An 18,637-nucleotide genomic window follows, 5' to 3' on the forward strand; every position below is an offset into this window, starting at 1 on the left:
CCGTGAGGGGCGGCCCCCGGCCCCTGCCGCGTGTGGGGTTCTTCCACCAGACGCGATGGGGCTGGGCCGGGGGGGATCCTGCTCGGCCTTCCCCGTGAGGCCCCGGCTCACAAGAAGGATGTGGGGATGTTGGAGCGGGGGTAGAGGAGGGCGCAGAGGCGGTCAGAGGTTGGGGCAGCTCTCCTGGGCGGATGGCTGAGGGAGATGGGGCTGGTGAGGCTGGAGGAGACTCCAAAGAGAAGACTCCAAGGAGACCCTACAGCAGCCTTACAGTACCTAAAAGCGGCTTTAAAATGAAAATAAAAAATGGAGAGTAACTTGCACAGTCATATAACGATAGGACAAGGGGGGATGTTTTTTTTTTTTTAAAAAAAGAGGTAAGATTTAGATTAGGTGTTAGGAGGAAATTCTTTACTCAGAGGGTGGTGAGGCACTGAACAGGTTGCCCAGAAAGGCTGTGGATGCCCCGTCCCTGGAGGTGTTCAAGGCCACGTTGGATGGGTGACCTGATCTAGTGGGTGGTGTCCCTGCCCACGCAGGGCAGGGGGGTTGAAACGAGATGACTTTTAAGGTCCCTTCCAATCTGTGCTGTGCTACGATTCAGAGTCCACACAGACACCTAGCACCTGGTGCCCCAGGACTGATGCATGAGATCAAAATCTTTGCTGGACAGCAAGGAGAAGTGATTAATTCTACTCTACAGCTTTATGCTGCAGCTTGGCATGTTCAGGATAGAAAAAGCGTACGTTTTTTAAACAGTGAGGTTAATTGAAACAGCCTTGAGCACGCTTCAGACTCACAGGATGGGTTATGTAAAGTACTTGCTATCAGACTCCTTGCTCAGCAACAGCTGACGGAATCCTCTGCTCCAGTCAAGCAAACAAACAGCTGGTTCTGCCCCTGCAGAGTCAGGCACGTCAGTGAAATGCACATGTAGAAACAGATACATATCTGAACTCCTCCTGAACTTAGCAGGGCTGCCTTGTGCAAGGCAGGAAGGTGAAAGCCAAGGGCTTATCAAATGCCCTTATCACAGCCACGATGATCTCACAGCTCCGCACTGTAAAAACAAACAAACAGGATATCTAAAAGAGCACGCCTAGGACAGCACTTTGCGCTTCAGCAGACATCCCAGCCCCAGTAACTGGGGAAAAAAAAAAGGAAGCTTACAACTGTTAATCGTATTTTATACGTCAGGTTAACATCCCAAGACTTCAATTTTCAGAACTCCTCTGTTATGTAGCTCTGAATTCCTTAGACATCTAGCAAGGGAGAAGAACAGAGGCAACCACATCTTTGGGATTCAGTTCCAGTAACTGCTTCTGATTTGTGATCTCAAGTGTATCTCAGAGGTAGCTTTAATGCAGGCTTACAGGGATTATTTTCCCTGAAACAGTAGGGCATTTAGAACTAGTCAGAACTCATATTTGTAGTAGAAAAAAGGTCTGAATAAATTTATGAGTTTAAAAATATTTATTTAACATGAACTTTTGGACTTGACAAGTGTACAAATTAAGAAGGTTCAGCAAATGAAATAAAGATTTATAAACAATGATTACAGCCCCATGGCATGCTTTTATACAGTATTTACATGTTCATAGTTACAATATTGAATATGAAGGCTGAAGGAATTGCCTGTTTTTCGGCTTCGGTGGTGCCATAATCCCCAGCTTTCCACCAGTTCCTTGTGTGGCACTAACACTGTACGATGCTGAGCTGTAGCCAGATGAAGGTGGAGTCTTAGAGTTGGATGGCCGTTTGGTCCTTCGGTACTTGCTGTAACCACTGTAATATTTAGAGAGAAATCACCATATTTTGTGTCGAACATTTGGTTTACTTGCCACATTCCCTGCCCGTGGTGTATTTATACAGTTGCACACCATGTAAGACGTTTTAGACAACTATATATTTTTTGAACTTTTTTTTTTAAATAAACATGGCTGCAAGAATACCTTTGAAATGTAAATTTAGTGTGGCTGTTGCTCTGACATCTGCCTAAGGGCAAGAAGCAGCCTGAAATATGAACACAGAATGCTAAACCAACCTAACTCCTATTAATCCAATTAGAGTATCAACATTAAATGACACTTCAGGGTCAACATTTAATGACTAATATTTTAGGTAGATGGGAACATGTAAAGCAGTGGAATAAAACATACTGAGCTGGAACTGCTATTTCCTAAAAACCAAACAAACAACAAAGCAAGACACACAGAAAAAATAACTGAGCGAGGAAAAGCTGAGCTGCCGTAGAAGCTCCAGACCAACCAGGATCCTGGACTCAAACATCATGGTCTTGGTGCAGGCATTGCCTCGTATAGTACAAGAGGGCTAAGTTCTGAATTAACAAAGGACTGGGAACCAATTTTCCAACATATAACGTGTTCGTTTTACCATCGACACTGCTCTAGGAGTTTTGAGAGAACTACCATTATATTTTTAGCTTATTCTGGAAAGCAAGCAACACAAATTCTTTGCTGCCATACTGTGAGTACCTTAGAACACTTCTTTGTAACAGAAGTGTAAAATCAAGTTTTAAACAGGTGTTATTCGTATAGACTGTTAAGTTGCCAACTATGCTTCCTTTTGTGCATGATACCATAAACTATGTTACCACTGTGAATTTGCATAGATTTAAGAATAACAGAAGCAAGGCTATATTTATACTTCACAACCAGCCCAGCAGGATAAAGCAAGAAAGCTCCGTGCTTACAGAGCTTGTAGCGCATAGAGAAAATGGTCAAGCCAGTTAAGGAAAAATAAAGCTGAAGTTTCATTCCAGTGCAGTCACATAATTTAATTACAGGTGAGTAAGTGTTAGTATGGAAGTACATTGAGAACGTACCTCTAATTTGCCCTGCATACTGAGATTTCAGACAGTGGAAGGGGCATCATAAAATTATGGCTTATTTTTGCAGCAAATTCTGCTCCTGCTATAAGCTTAGAAACTTAGCACGTTAATTTGAGGAATACCAATATCCCACCACAGAAATGGCAAAGGTAAGCAAGAGCACGTTGGCAGTAGCAGAAGCAGCGCAGTGGTACACCCCCTGCTGAGAAACCTGAGACTGATACTGAATTAATTTTGAAAGTTCAGTATTTGATGAACTAACCTACATATAAACCCACACAATTACTTAAGAAAATGCATTAACAGTGCAGTTCTGGGATCATCACCATCATCTCGGGAGAAAAAAGTTACAACTGATCACAAGCAACATACCCCTTGGGATGAAACTGCTGGCTACCAGCACTGCTTGTCTTTTTCTTCTTGGATTCTCTGAAGTTTGGTGGCCTTTTCCTTTTCCTTCTTTGGTTTGCATTATTGCAAAAATAGCTTGAGGTTGTAACTACATCTCCTGCTTCTTCCTCACTCTCAGGTGTGCCAGTGCTCCCCTCAGCTGTGTCCACACTTTGGCAGGCAGCATCTTCTGCAGATAGACGATGAATTAAAACTAATGAAATCAAAACATTGCCTGGGGCAGTCAGAACTGTCAGCCAGAGCACTGCTATTTGCTCCAAACTTCTGTCCTTGCCATTCAAATACTGCTTGCACCACAATCCTCCTGGTGATGCTCCAGGCTCAGCTAAAGGCATTTCTTAGGTTGTTGTAAAGCAAAGACAGACAGAAGGCAGTTTTGGTTCAACTCAGCATGTTAAAAAATAAAAAGACTAGCCCTGTATCACTAGCTTGGCTTCCTTTCTAAACTATTTTGGTAGCACTGAGCCTTCTGCCTTTACACTCTCTTCCCTGTGTCAGCTGCAAAGAATTGTGGAATACACCATAAATAATACACTCAAATACAGCACTTGTTTTTAAAACAGCACCAGGAGACACTGAAAGGCTCAGACAGCTGAGAGTTCCTCCTCAATCAGTTGCAAGAAGGACATGATTCTTTGCACAGGCAGTCAAATGAAACACTTGAGTGAGGTTTGTAGACATGAATTTATTCACATTGCAGCATGTGAAAACACAGCCTCCTTAAACATAACTCTGAGTCGCTTTTAAACTGATGGCCAAGCTATATAAAATATTCTAATTACAACAGAGGCTACACGCAATGCTCATGTGACACTGCCAGATTTACTAGTCTCATGGCTTAATTCTCCACTGAGCTGAACTCTGTGTATAAGGTTAAGAGCTGTAAAAAGGGACTGTAAAACACTGGCATACTGACTTGCTAGCTTTATTTTTTTTGCCCCCCTCCATCTAGTTTTGAAAGTTCTTCGCATTTCAGCAGGAGCTAGTCAGTGTAGACTTGGAGTTGCTGATCTCAGTTACTATGAAAAATAAAAGGCAGTCGTTACTGCTGGTCTGCCAGGCTGCAGCACTACCCAATGCATAGTAGATTCAGGTGGAAAAACACGCGGGGGGGCAAGATGTGTAACCTGAATGCCCTGAAGTCTCTACGTATATTACATAAACCCCAGTAACTAACAGGGAAGGAGTGCAGCAATATGGTTAGTCTTTCTTTTCCTTTTTCAGCCTTTCAGAACTATGCTGAATTTAACCAGTGAGAAGATAGCAAAGATCTTTGTATGTTCTGAGAATGTGAAATTGCTCCCTTTTTTGTAATCAAACTCCAAGAAACAGTGATTGTGTTTAAAAACAGGTGACTTTAGGGGACCTTCTTATACAGAGGAGGGAAAAGGATTATACAGGAACACACATTTACATGCAAAGAATACTAAACCTGCTATGGTCCATTCTGAGTACTTATCCATCACTTTTATTATTTCTGCGCCATATTTTTCCAGTTTATCTTCTGTGACACCATCTATCTGCAGCAAAACCTCCACATCAGAAGACAAGGTTTCTGTAACATAACAAGGTTCCAGTTAGACACAGCAAAGTAGCTTTTTCAGGCAGATCACGGTAGAACATTCTGGAGGAAATCCATTCCTTTTAGTGCCGCAGTGTCCACTAATTCCTTTTTTTCTATACAGATTTACTTCTAGCTGGTTAGTACACACCAAGGGAATCTCTGCTGTATATGCTACTTGCATGGCATTCACTCAGCTGCGTATAGGTAAACTGTGTCTCTCCAAACTTTAGGAAATTACAGATTTTATCTCAAAAAAGGCTACAGTTGCACATGCAGTCTACTGCTTACCGGGGGTTAATGAACAGTTGACATTACCTGCTATTTTCTTTAGAGTTGAAGTACTGAAAATATTGAAGTAATGCACATCAAAGACTTTCCCAAGAGTTTTGCATGTATCTGTAAGTTCGCTGAGGCACTTTTTAACCATCTCTTCCCGCTGTGACATTTTTGTCACAGAAGCCCTTTGTTTTCTAATGGCACTGGCACTTTCAGTTTCATGAAATTCCACCTGTTAAGATAAGCCAATCGATAACTTCTGTCAGGGGAGCTGCTGCAGAGTAGTCATTAGAGCACAGATTGATAACACAGAAAAACAGTGAAAGAAACCAAAAGTATTCTCTGATGGACCAAAAAAAGCTGTTTACCCAGTACACACTTTTAAAGTGATCTTTTTTACAGGCCAGTTGATAAAGCACCCATTCTCAACCACCTGTAAGTTTCTTCTACAAAGGACAAGCAAAGCAAGTATACACAATACAGGAAAAAGCCCTGTGAAGCCAATGTGCAGCTAGCTTTAAACAGAGGTCACTAGGCCTATTGCTGAGGGCTCTTCTCTTCTCCAAACACAGCACTAATGCAGAGGAGGTACTGCCTCAAGCAATTCTGAGGCTGGTTTCATGACCTTCTTGGAGGAGTGCATTTTATTTCAGAGAGCATCAATGGATGGAAAAAAATAGAGCATAAAATGCAGAATAAAGTAGTGCTGTTCCTTATTTTTTTTTTTTCCTCCTTAGCTAGCACTGTGTGTTGGTGAGAATCACAGAATGGCTGAGGTTGGAAGGGATCTCTGGAGGTCACCTGGTCCAGTCCCCAAGGTCAAACAGGGCCAACAGGAGCAGGTTGCCCTGGACCACATCCCTCTGACTTCTGTAGGTCTTCAACGAGGAGACTTCACAAGCTTTCTGGGCAGCCCATTCCACTGCTCAGTCACCTGCCCAGTAAGGAAGGTGAGGATGATTCCTGATGATTAGACAGAACCTCTTGTGTTTCAGTTTGTGCCCATTGCCTCCTCCTGGCACTGGGCCCTACTGAGAAGAGCCCGGCTCTGTCCTCTTTGCACCCTCCCTTCGGGTATAGACATTAATAAGATCCCTCCTGAATCTCCTCTTCTCCACGCTGAACAGTCCCAGAATCTTGCATTCTTGTCATCAAGCAGAAGGAGAATGAACAGAAAGATTTAAGCCTCTCCAGTACTCTCAAACTCACCTTTAGCTTCACGACATTACTATTAGAGCACTGGACTACAAGTCACGATTGCCAGATTCTGCTCCACAAATTTACTAAAGATCAGTTACTGTACTTCAGTGGGTACTCAAACTATGTTAAGAAAATCACAAGGTACATGCTGCACAAAAACTGTAACATATTCCTTAAAACAGTATGTTCAAGGGAAAAAAAATAGTTACTCACCTGCAGTGATCCATTTAGCACCGCCTGCGCTCGCTCTCCTAGAATTACATAAGCCACAGCTTGGTCATTAGCTGTAATGTACAAGTCTTCATCCAGAATCTTGTCCAGTACCAGTTTTCTAAATAGTCTTTCCACATTATGCCTTGAGTAGGCAGCCCCCTTCCCAAATATTCCAGACTGAATCTTCGCACTCTTTGTACCTGGGCAACAGAAGGCAGAGGATTAGCGTGCAATTAGGGAGCCTTCACAGGTATGTGTTTATAAGAACATCGAAGACTCCCCAAAGTATTCCGTGGTTTGAGCACATATGCACACACACAGCTTGCAAGTACCAGAAAGTCCAAGCACCAGCAGAAAACTGATATTATCACTATAGCAACCTGAAAGAGATTAAAGCTTTAGCCTCATTTATTTTCAATCATTTAACCATCAAGAGATTCCTGGGAAGAATAATTTTGCCAAATATATGTTATTTTAAACCACTGCTGATATTACAAAGACCTCCTGATACTCAGGAGTTTATGCACTGTGTATATTTAGGTGTTGTTCCTGGAAAAACAATACTTACCTAAGAAAATGTCTACCATCATATTCAATGTGTATCTTCCAGAACCTGCATTTCTCCCTCTCATCTGTCCGCAATGTTGTTGTACAAATCTTACGATGCTTTTCACTTCATCGGTTACATTTCTTGATTTGTAATCCTATTAAAATAGACTTGATTAGGAAAGAAGGGGATATGGCTCTATCCTAATGCAAGTTGTGTTACTGACAACCTTGGTTTTCATTATTGAGCTTCTTCCAGTCATGAATTCATTTTGTCCCAAACACAAGAATAGTGACTTGCTAGTTAGCACAGCTACACTGATGGAGTATAGGCACAGGTTCGATATTACTCTGAAAAATGCAAGGCGACAAGAGACATAGCAGCTGACTGCATGTAACCTTTAGTGTGTTAATTCTATACAGGAGCTGCAAGATCGCTGAGTCTGTTCTGATGATCAAGGTAAATTGTTTGCAAAGCATTCCTGTAATTTGTTGCTACCATGCTCCAGAACTTACACTTCCTACACACGTTAAAATGAGAAGGCTGGACAAAATATGCATTATTCTAGTCAACTTCTGTTACAATCACAGAGGTATTATTTTCTATGATTCTACATACAGGGTAATGCTACAAACACTGGCTTGAGAAGCAACATCATCAGGTATAGCCGTCGTAGCCACTGATAGCCAACATCATCAGAGCCATTCCAGTTGATCTTCTATTAGTTCCTGTCTCCAATAAGCACAGTGGCCAAAAAGCAACACTAAGGGACGTCCTTATACCTCACTAGACACCCCGGGCCAAAACAACAGCATAAGTCGTTGGATACTTTACATAATTATACTCTCGTTTAAAACCTGAAAATAATTCAAAGCCTCCAGCATCACAGAACTACAAGACACCTTACTCATTTTCTCTATTTACCTTCCCAAGTGTAATGTTACCATTTTTCAAATGCAACAAAATACAAAATCAGTTTAACAGCACTAGAAATAAGAACTGATTTTTACCTTCTTTCTACTGCAGTTATCACAAATTACTTCTGGGTGATCTTTACAAAAGTTAGGATTAAAATTAGTTTCCCCAAAGTAGGCCAAAAGCTGAATTCTCCGGCAATCAACCACGTTCTCACAGTAATGAACCATGCTGTACAGGTTGTTAAAGTGGGTTTCTCTCGTGTGACTGTTTCCATCTTTCTCCACTGAAATGCAATAAGTTCAATCAGATTTGTTTTATCTTCACTTCTGTCTTTTTATATATTGTCAGATAGACAAAAAGACAAAACATTCTGTTACTTAAAAAAGGAAAAGTAGTTTAGTACAGAACTAACCTAAACCACATTTTACCTCTCAAGCTTTAAAGAATGGAGAATAATTTATAATGATGAAAATCAAGAGATGGATGCATATAAAGAAAAGTGGCTTTGACTAGAACTAAGCATAAGTAATAAGAGTTTTTCACTATAGAAAATCATTCAGGTAAATAATAAAAAGGACGTTCTCCCATCTTTGCAATACCATACACCACGTCACTTCTAAGTGAGAAAATAACTCAGTCTAACTGAAACAGAAACCAGTGACTAAGTGACATCTTTACTATTGTCTCAATTAAGCTACAAATACAGAAATTCACTTACTTAGTATTAGCCTTCTAAGTCTGGTTACATCACTGTAGCTGTAGAAGAGCAGGCAGTGAGACATTTCACCATCTCGTCCGGCCCTGCCAGACTCTTGATAGTAACCTTCTACAGATTTAGGAAGGGAAGCATGGATAACGTATCGTACATCAGGTTTATCTATTCCCATTCCAAAGGCAATTGTTGCACATATAACCTAGAAGAAATCACACTTTGTTATGCAGAGTTACAAGAACCACTCATGCAGTACTCTGCACCAAAAGCAGGCAAGTTGTCAGGCTTATGAAATTATGCAGAACAGAGAATTTCAATTGGAACCCTGCAAGACAAGTACAGAATAGTAAAAGTCCCTCTCTCCTTCTTTTTGAAGACCTTTTTGCCATAGAGAGAAAACTCCAAATTTGAGAATCTCAAGATACAATTCAGCAAGCGTGCCTAGGGCTGTTTCAGAAGCCTTGCACAGCTCAGTTCCTTATTCCCGGAGTATCATACCTTGGTGCAGTACTGCAGTCTTTGATTTGTAAAAGTCACAATGAAAAGAAGACTGACATGTTTGGGCAGCTCTCTGATGATCAGTTATTTAACCCTGCATCTGATTTTGCAATGATGTTACACAACTTGGTTTTCCTTTACTAGGCCAAGAGCAATACAAGTGCTCTAAATTCTTCCTTCCGCTAAATACTTTCCTCTAAATACTTCCTTCCCCTCCGCCTTCCCAGTTGCCTTTTTTTTTTTTTACCTGGCATCCTTCTTGATTAATCCACTTCTTTTGCACAAGATCTCTGTTGGAGTCAGTGAGGCCAGCATGATAGGCAAGCGCAGAAAGACCTTCCTTCTGCAGAATGGCTGCAGTTGTGTCACATTCGTGACGTGAAAGGCAGTAAATTATCCCAGAGTCATCTGTGAATAAGAGATGTGCTAGAATAAAGCAGGTGATAGGGAATAAAGCTGTAACAGTCATACCCGTGTCAAGAAAATACATTACACTTACCCATTTTTCCCCTATTGGGATCAATGTAACTGCTCTATACAGCAAAGTAAGTTTGTTAATATCGGATGGTTTAGTTAGTTTCTCCTCGTTCCATTCCTCACTTATGAGGTAACAGCACTAGAGAAGCTAGGAAGGGAGCTTTGTGTAGCCGACTTCCAACAGCAAGAGGTGCAGGACTCCAAAATGAGAGCACAGACAGATATGGCTCACAAAAGAATAATTAAGGGGAACCACAGATAAGTGCAGACGAACAGAATTAAACTATTAAAACCGTATGGGTATTAGATGACACTAAAAGCTCTGGCAACCTCCAGATAGATTACTCAGAGCACTACTGTAATTTCCTTTTTCGTCTTATCTTGAACTCCCAAGTTTAGGATGGCTGTATAGATGATTCTCATTATCAGCAATATTTTTTCTCCTACTTGTTGTTTCTGTAAATAGCTTGAAAAAGGCACGAGGCTTTTTTAAAAATAGATATAGTATTATAAGGCAGGAAAAGCTTTTATATAGTTCATAAAAATGCATAGAAGCACACCACATTGCTCAGTACTCACGCGGATGATATTTTTTAATCCATTCCAAGCAATCCATTGCCACCCTCTTTGGCTTCTTGGGCAACACATCATATTTCAAGTTATGCCTGTTGAAGCTCATCGTAAACCTAAAAACAAGACATCGTGTTGGTACTCATCAGTTTTTATGGGTGCAGTAGTCTGTTCAACAAGCTAGGAATTGACTAGAAATTCAGCTCAAATTGTTTCAGGAAACTGCTGGACAACTTACACTTGTGGTCTTAGCATCTCAAGCTGATTCTGAATATCCTTTTGTACTCTTGGGTTAGCAGTGGCAGTAAGAGCCATCATAGGAACAGAGTGAAACTTCTTGCGGAGCATGTTCAGTCGTTTGTAGTCTTTTCGAAAATCATGACCCCACTAGTTTAAAAAAAAAAACAAAATTGAAAAATAACTGAGTACAATGCTCCAACTAAGTTTTTGCCATTGTGAAAAACAAATCAAGGTTTTCACCTGGCTGACACAGTGGGCCTCATCAATGACAAAACGCGCTAGGAGTTTCCGATTGTAAAGATTTTCCAGGGCTGACATCAGTCGGTTGCTTGCACAGACCTAGGTAAAAACACACCAGTGGTGTTAGAAAGCAAACAAAGCCAAGTGTCACCCTAGCTAAGACTGCAGAAACAATTGTTCTGTACAGCCAAGTTCATCTGGACTGCACAGGTAAAGCCTGAAGGCATAAAGATGATGGCAATCACCTTTATTTAATTGGCAATGAAGCAGCTGATGTGGGATTGCCATAAAGCTCTAGGATCAGCTACCCAGAGGTCCAATAACCTGACTGAATTTAAATGACTTATGTCATAGAAGATCGGGAAAGGCAAAGCTATAGGAAGAAACATTCTGCACACTAAGTAGTCTCCTCTCACAATGCTCTTGTGGAATATCATTTTTTTAAGTTAAATTTACAATTAACTACAAGACAATCTTTTGACGCTCACCTGCCAACTTGGTAGTTACATGTTTCTACCCTGTAGTATCATGTTCAGAGTAGCCTAGATTCTGACAGCCACGAGTACATTCTAGTACATATTGAAGATGATACACACGGTGTTTTTGCTTTAAGAGTTTAAACTTTACACACATTACACTCATTTCTCATGCTTGGTTAATTACTGACTGAACTTAGTTGCATCCATACAGAGACTTAATGAAGTCTGTTAAAAATATTTCACACTTTTTTTTTTTTTTTTTTTTTTCCAAAAAAGCCTACTCTATGTTTCCCCTTTATTCTTACAGCAATCCTCCTCTTGTTGCCTCCAGGACTTTACAATTCAGATTGAGTACAAACCTTCTCAGGGGTAACATACAGAAGTTTTATTACAGGATCTTTTTTTGACAATTGCATATATATGTTCGAAGCATCAGTATCTGTTCTATCACCTGTCAGGTATGTTGCAGCAATCTGTAAAAAATAAATATGTATATTAAGTTTTAATATGTGCAAAATGAAAGTATCCTCAAATGCTAGTCCTATAACTGGTTATAAAGCAGGTAAAAAGTATATCCAGTTACTACCCTTAGCGAACATTGCACGAGAAAGCACTGAAAATGTTATTACAGAGAGCATTTGGATCCCTGCTGTACAGGAGCCATTGCATAATCTTTCTGATGATAAAACCAAAAGATTATAAACCAAATTCTATTCTTCTGCTCCCAGTTCTACCAACAAACAGCTGACTTAGAGGGTACATCTACTTTCTTTCAACTCTTTCCAGTAAAGAAAACAGATGTGATACTTTTCACTTACACTTTTTTTGTCCAGGTATTACTTATCCAGAAATGATTAGCATCCTCAGAACCCTCTTACCTCAAGAATTATTAGTGCTCACTTCTTCTACCATCCCAGACTACTTCTATTTACTTGTCTAAACACTACTCTTAGAATCTGAGAATTGGGTACACCTTCTTGAAAACTAAGCTTCAACAACAAATACACAAGCATCAATAAATTGATGAGTTAGACTGCACATATATTCTAGTTCATCTAACGTAGATCTTCCTAGACAACTTCAACACGTGTGCCTTCACAGCTTACGTCTAATTATTTTTTGTAGTTTATATGTGAGACACACAAGATTTATTGTAATATTTCAGATTTCTAGTGCATTTATCTGCAGTTCAACTAAATAACTTGTTTGAACTTACATCTAAAGTATTCAGCTTCTGAACTTGATCTATTATCAGCGATCTCAGCGGAGAAATAACAATAGTGACTCCAGCAGAGACACAAGCAGGTAATTGGTAGCACAAACTTTTACCACCACCTGAAAGAATTAAACAATATGCAACAAATATTAGATATCAAGAGGAAAGGGAGACAAGGCAGAGAAAGAGCAGCAGAGCAAAATTTAATCACCTTATTCAAAAGACCCAAGTGCATTCAAAATTCCAGAAATCCTATTGCTACAGAATTCAAGCAGCACAATTCAGCAAAACCTCCATAGAGGCACAGAGAAAGAATAGTTTGTCATGAGCCTTGCCAAAGGAACTACAGATCTTTATTTCTCAAATGCATGTCAGACCTCAAAAGCCCGCAGCCACGTGATGTTTGTAGATACATACCAGTGGGCATTAGGATGAAACAATCTTCTCCCAGAAGAGCAGCGTTGATGGCCTCCAGCTGATTTGTCCGGAAAGAGTGCAAACCAAACTTTCTGTGAAATATAGTCATCATTTCTTCAGAGTGGGAAAATTTCATACCCCTGAAACGTTCTAGTGCGGGGTTATTAACCAGTGGCTCTAGTAGACAGAGAAAATGTTCTTACAATAAGTTCCAATACCAAATTGTACTTTATCTCTTTCAACACAAAACTCCCTCGGTGTAACAGATTGCTTAGCCAACACTTCAACTCCTTAAACCTTTTAAACTGAAATTGTAAGTTAATATAAATAAATGAAAACGCATACAGCTGGAATTTAAGGCTGGCTAAAGTATGAATTTTGATTATACACTAATCTCTGATTTTTTTTTTAAACAAGCTTGCCCACAACTGTATAAATGCATAGTCTTAGGCTGTAAAACTTTATTTCTGCCACAAAAAACTCTTAATATTCTCACTGTATTTAACTAGTACTAGTTAGAAGCCAGCTGCATCAGCAGCAGAGAAGGGTGCCTACTCAGACAGCGAACCTGCAGTCAGAACACGTCTCAGCATGGTTAGGTCTTCAAAAACAACTGCTTGAGTGAGCTTACAGCATGATAAAAGCCTGCAAGACTTAATACACCTCTGCTGTTACCTCCCCTCCAAGAACTGGTAATACTGACCTACACTCGTGCACCAGAGGGGTTAGGTTTACTTCAACAAGTACCCAAATTTGAATGTTTTGTATAAGTAGCTAAGACTATTGTATGGCTTTGAATTAGCAACTGCAGAGTCATTATTTAATTAAACCACAGAAGCATTCCAGGTTCCAATTTTAGCAGCTTCATCTCCCCAGCACTTCATCTCCCCAGCAGTTTGCAACCTACATGGCAAATAAATATTCAAATTTGGCAACACCCTGAGGAGACAAAGAGAGGAGAAAGATTCTGCAGTGTCAACTTCACATAGAGAAAAAAATCAACATGAACAAAAAGGCACTGATGTCATCTACAGTGAGTTACTTGCTCTTAGATTTAGCATAAATACACACAAATCAAAAACAGTAATCCTCACTCGCATATTTTACCTGTTTGGTTCTTTGTTGCCGTCAAGAAGCTTGATTTTGGAGCAGCAGGATTTGATACAAGAGGAGATCCTTTGGCTGCTGAGATGATCTTCGAGAGCAGAGATTTGGCAGGTGGCCCTTCCCTGACCGGCTGATACAATGGCGCAGATGGTGTTTCAGGCGCCGAAACAGTCACTGAATTCTCCCAGCCCTCATCAAAATCATCAATATCAAAATTATCAAGATCAAAGTCTGTATCGTTTACATCTAAACAGTCTGATGCAGGAGTGCCAGCAGGGGCTTTGCTCGGAACTTTCAGAGCAGTGCTTGTAATGGGCCTCTCCGGAAGATGCCAGTGTTCACCGTTTCTCACCACTGACTTTTCACACCAGCTGTTGTTGAAAGACATCTCCGAAGTGTGGCTGAGGGAAGTTCTGTCTTTGCTGTTCAGCTTGGAAGAAGAAAGTTCTGCGGTTTTTAGGCAGATGGTGTCCTGAGCAGTTTGCTTTGCAACATAAGAGGTATTCAAATCATCAAGTGTTTGATTATTTTCTGTAGAAAAATTGTTTGAATTAACAGTCCCGGAAAGCACAGATGAAAGACTTGTAGATTTTGGTGAGTTTCTGACAAAACTCCTATCAGGGCCAGAACACAAAGCAGTACCAGAAAGCGCAGAAGCGTCTTGTTGCACACATGCCTTCCAATTCCTAGGAAAAACGTTGGTTGCGCTACTCGTGTTCAAAGCGACAGAACTAGCTAACAATTTTCTCCTGGAAGGGAAGGAAGAATGAAAAGGAATATTTAAGTCACGCGCAGTGATATATCACTTTTTACAACATGCATTTAACAGTTTTGTCTCTTTCTTCCTATTTAAAATATTAACATACGGTGGTTACATTGTTTTTTTTGGCCAACTCAGGACATTACGATTCTGTTTTAAAAATATTTCAATCAAATCTAGGGAAGAGAGAATAATACCAGAACTCAGCTGAACACAATAATTACAAAATGAATACGCGTTCACCCCAGGTATTAAAATAAAGGAACTCTTAATAGTGAAGAACTGATTCAGGCAACACAGAGCATAAAGTCCTTAAAGGCACAAACCCAACGTTAAAGGAGTAAGAAATACGCTGGAAACAAATGATGTTTTTCTGTACTTTCTGAAGACTATCACTGACTACAGTAATAATAGAAGAAAATAGTTTTACCAAGAACGTTTAGAAAAAGCACTGTTCCAGCCCAACAAAAACACAACCCCAAATGCCAGATCTCAGTATTTGGTCTATGTATAGCGTCACCAAATTATACAGGAGGCAGCCTGTAGTAGCAATACTCAAATTGAAAGATGACAGGTACACAGGTACCAGCAGAAGCCACAAATCATTACTGTCAGGGATGGTGAGTCTCACAGAGAGAATATTAATGACTCGCGTTACAAGAAATCAGGATGTCATTTAGCAGATTATATCGCATCACTCTGCTTCTTCAGAAGCACCCGGTGATAGTTACCTTCCAGAGGAAAGACACAGCGCTACCTGTGCCTCAGGTTGAACACGTAATCGGACTCCTCCTTCTGGCAGAATCCTGGAGGTGTTAATACTTTCAGGAAGTCTTTGGATTTTTTTTCTAAAACTTTATTTGGTCAGTTATTTTAGGCTTTTTATTAAAAAAAACACACCACCTTTCTGTATCGTGTTTTCAGTGTGATGGAGACACCTAGAGGCGTGATATGGCATCATACAGAACATGGCAGTAAGAAATACTACAACGCACCGGAGATCCCTTTGCTGAAGTAGTTCTTTTGCGCATGACAGAGACCTGAGCTCATGAACTGGAATGGCATCTACCAGCTTACAAATATCATCCATGACGCTGTAGAGTTCCTGTTCCAAATGTGGGCCTTCATCTGCAAGACAGAGCATATGTCAGCGAAGAGTACACGACTTTATTGGCTCTCAGGTTACATGGGATACATCAGAGAACAAGAAGTTGCAAACCATTGCCAAAACCTAATGCATAAAGCTTCAAATTATTTCACGTACCTGCATCCTCTGCCCTAGAATCACTTCCAGCAACATGCTGTTTTGCTGTAATCTCCTCAGGCTTAGGCTCAATGCCATTAGCTGTTGATCTTCCACCAGGAGGAGATTCTTTGAAAATATTACTAACATTAAAACACAAAGCCATTAAAATATGGAAATGCATTGGATTTACAGACATCTTACAAAAATCCATAAAACAACTTTATCTTTTGGCCTAGCAGCGTTTGAGTATAGAAGATACATTTCTCATCTAAGAAACATCAGTAAGCTCAGTAAACTAACACTCGGTGTTACGTGCCACTTTGTAGAGACTTGCTTCAATAATTTTTTTCCTCTCACTATGACAGGAAAAATCAATCTGCTTTTTCTGAAGCAAAAGCCACATTTGTTATGACCAATGTTTAAGGTGCTTCAGAAGACATTAATAGCAGCTGTCAACTGCTAACCTGCCAAGCAAGAAGCAGTCAAAACCAACTCAAACGGTACCTTTTTAACAAGCACTAGTTTCATTTTTTGTTAGTTTTATAAAAATCATCCTAACAACAGAAAGCTTTGTCTATTAGCTTTGTTTTACCTAATGTTTTTTACAGATGGTGAGAAGGAAGGCAGCTCTTCTTCAGGGGAAGGTGGAACTACATCTAAGTAATCGTCCTCTCCAAGCTCGATGTTTGCTAACAGCTCGTTGCTGATCTCATCCATCTCTGCTTGGCTGTTTTTCTCACTGTTGCTTAGCTTCTGGCTTCCACCGCTTTTATCAGTGGTAGCTGAAAGAGAAGCGCATTGATATTGTTGGGTAACACTGGAAATTTGGGTATGGACAGAAACACAATGGAATAGAGGAAAAAACTATTAGCCGTATTTCAAAACAATAGATTAATGTAGTTTCTGACTTTTAAACAGCAAATAAATAAATAGTCAGAAAACAGCATTCAGTGTTAATCAGTTGCATAAAGATGTTAGTTTCACAAATAAGGACCAGAAGTTTCAAACCATAACAACTAAGAAACTTAAAACAGAAAAGCGAAGTGAAGCAGAGAGCTGCCAAAGATGCATACTGACTGATGGCCACGAACTTTGTGGTCATAACTGATGTGCGGTTGTTTTTCATTTGTTTGCTTGTTTTTAAAAATCAATATAGATCTCTTTTTCTGGTTTAATATTTCGCATTGTTTAATTTGGGCATAAGTTGATTTTAGATCTCTTTTATTTGAATTATAAAACCGTTTTGTTTTGTTTTTTTCCCCCATAACATCTCTGCAGATTATTGGTCCTTATTTCTGGAATGCTATCTGAGAAGTCTTGCAGCTCCAATGGTAGCATGCTACCTGCTGCGGCAGAGACAGTTCTCCAATATCTGCAACACCACACATTCACAAAGCACAGTTACCAACATGAAATCCACGTGCCTAAGACCACTGTCAGAGAGGTGTGTGCAGCTCCCTCTGATTTCACGGAGGGCTCACAAGTTCTACATTTCTGAAAAATGAAGTCTTCAGGTGCACAAACACAAACATGTTTTATTCTAGTTTGTCAATGCTTTAAAATAGCCCGTTACCTTTGTGAGCCTCTTCCCTCTCATCATCCAAAGTCACGTCAGTAGTTAACTTCTCCCGAAGATCCTCGCCCACAATCTTGTCGCCGCCACAGTGGACCATGTCCCCAAGACAGATGACAGACCCTTGGGATGAGTGCTGCTCTTCCTCAGCGGGAGGCGTTCCTTTAGGCTCCCAAGAGCCAGGTTTTGGGGATGCTGCGTTGCCATTCACGGCCCCGGACAGCTTATTGACATGGGAGCTCGGTCTCTGGGGAGCCTTGCAGGCGGCCCTCTGGCATTTGGGGGACAAAACGGCTGGTTTGGAGAATCTCTTCTCGATGCCCGACAAGTCGAAGTCGTCCATATCGTCCCACTCATCGTCCACAGCGACGGGCCCCCCTCCCAGCGGAGCAGGGCCCCCATCCCGAGCGGGAGCGGCCAGCGGCCTCCTGCCGGCCCCGTTCGTCTCCTCAGCAGTGCGCCGGGGCACCGGGCCGGGGCAGAGCGCGGCGGGGACCGTGGCCGGGCCGCAGCCCCTCACCGGGAAGGGCTCCGCGGGCCTCCTCCGCTGTCCGCCGGCCGGCGCCGCGTTCACGTCCTTGTCCCGCAGCGCCGAGCTCCCGCTGCGCTCCCTGCCGCACGGGGTGGGCTTCTTGAACGTGAAGACCCTGGAAAAGAGGCGAAGGGCGGTCAGTCAGTCAGCCGGTCAGTCAGCCGGTCAGTCAGTCAGCCGGTCAGGCCCCCCGCCGCCCTCCCGGTACTCACCCAGGCCGGCTCCGCGCGGGCGGCGGCTTGCTGAGGGCACCGCGGGCCGAGTGCAGCTGCAGCTGCTCCCAGAGGTTGTTGTGCGGCACGGCCGCCATGACGGCACCGGGCCGCCCCCCGCCGCCCCTCACGGCCCGCTCCCGCCGCGCCTCGCGCGCCCCGTCCCGCGCGCCCTTCGCATTGGGCGCGCAGCCGCCGCCCGCCTGCCCATTGGACGGCAGCGCCGGGCCGGAAGTGACGACACGGCGGTTCCGTCTCCATGGCGAGGGGACTCGCCCCGCCCTCTGCCCGCCTCCTCCACAAAATGGCGGCGCGGGGCCCGTCGGAGCGGAGGGGCCTTTTTGTGTTTGTTTTCCAACTAAGTTCAATCCACGTTCA

General features: G+C 41.9%; 1 protein-coding gene across 1 annotated transcript; it reads right to left on the reverse strand.

Annotated features, from left to right (window-relative positions):
• Positions 1-1,454: 1,454 nt before the first annotated feature.
• BLM (BLM RecQ like helicase) lies at positions 1,455-18,430 on the reverse strand. The gene is made up of 21 exons (XM_035336170.1): positions 18,260-18,430; positions 17,516-18,162; positions 16,535-16,724; positions 15,961-16,082; positions 15,692-15,824; positions 13,937-14,685; positions 12,830-13,006; positions 12,413-12,531; positions 11,556-11,669; positions 10,718-10,816; positions 10,476-10,624; positions 10,247-10,353; positions 9,438-9,598; positions 8,699-8,894; positions 8,073-8,263; positions 7,084-7,219; positions 6,516-6,715; positions 5,142-5,334; positions 4,695-4,817; positions 3,224-3,431; positions 1,455-1,785 (listed from the first exon to the last, which is right to left on the reverse strand). The coding sequence occupies exons 1-21, from the start codon at positions 18,355-18,357 to the stop codon at positions 1,602-1,604; spliced, it is 4,296 nt and encodes a 1,431-aa protein (XP_035192061.1). The 5' UTR covers positions 18,358-18,430; the 3' UTR covers positions 1,455-1,601.
• Positions 18,431-18,637: the final 207 nt, after the last annotated feature.

Source organism: Oxyura jamaicensis, chromosome 10, assembly GCF_011077185.1.
Source record: "Oxyura jamaicensis isolate SHBP4307 breed ruddy duck chromosome 10, BPBGC_Ojam_1.0, whole genome shotgun sequence".
In the NCBI taxonomy this organism is placed as follows: Eukaryota; Metazoa; Chordata; class Aves; order Anseriformes; family Anatidae; genus Oxyura; species Oxyura jamaicensis.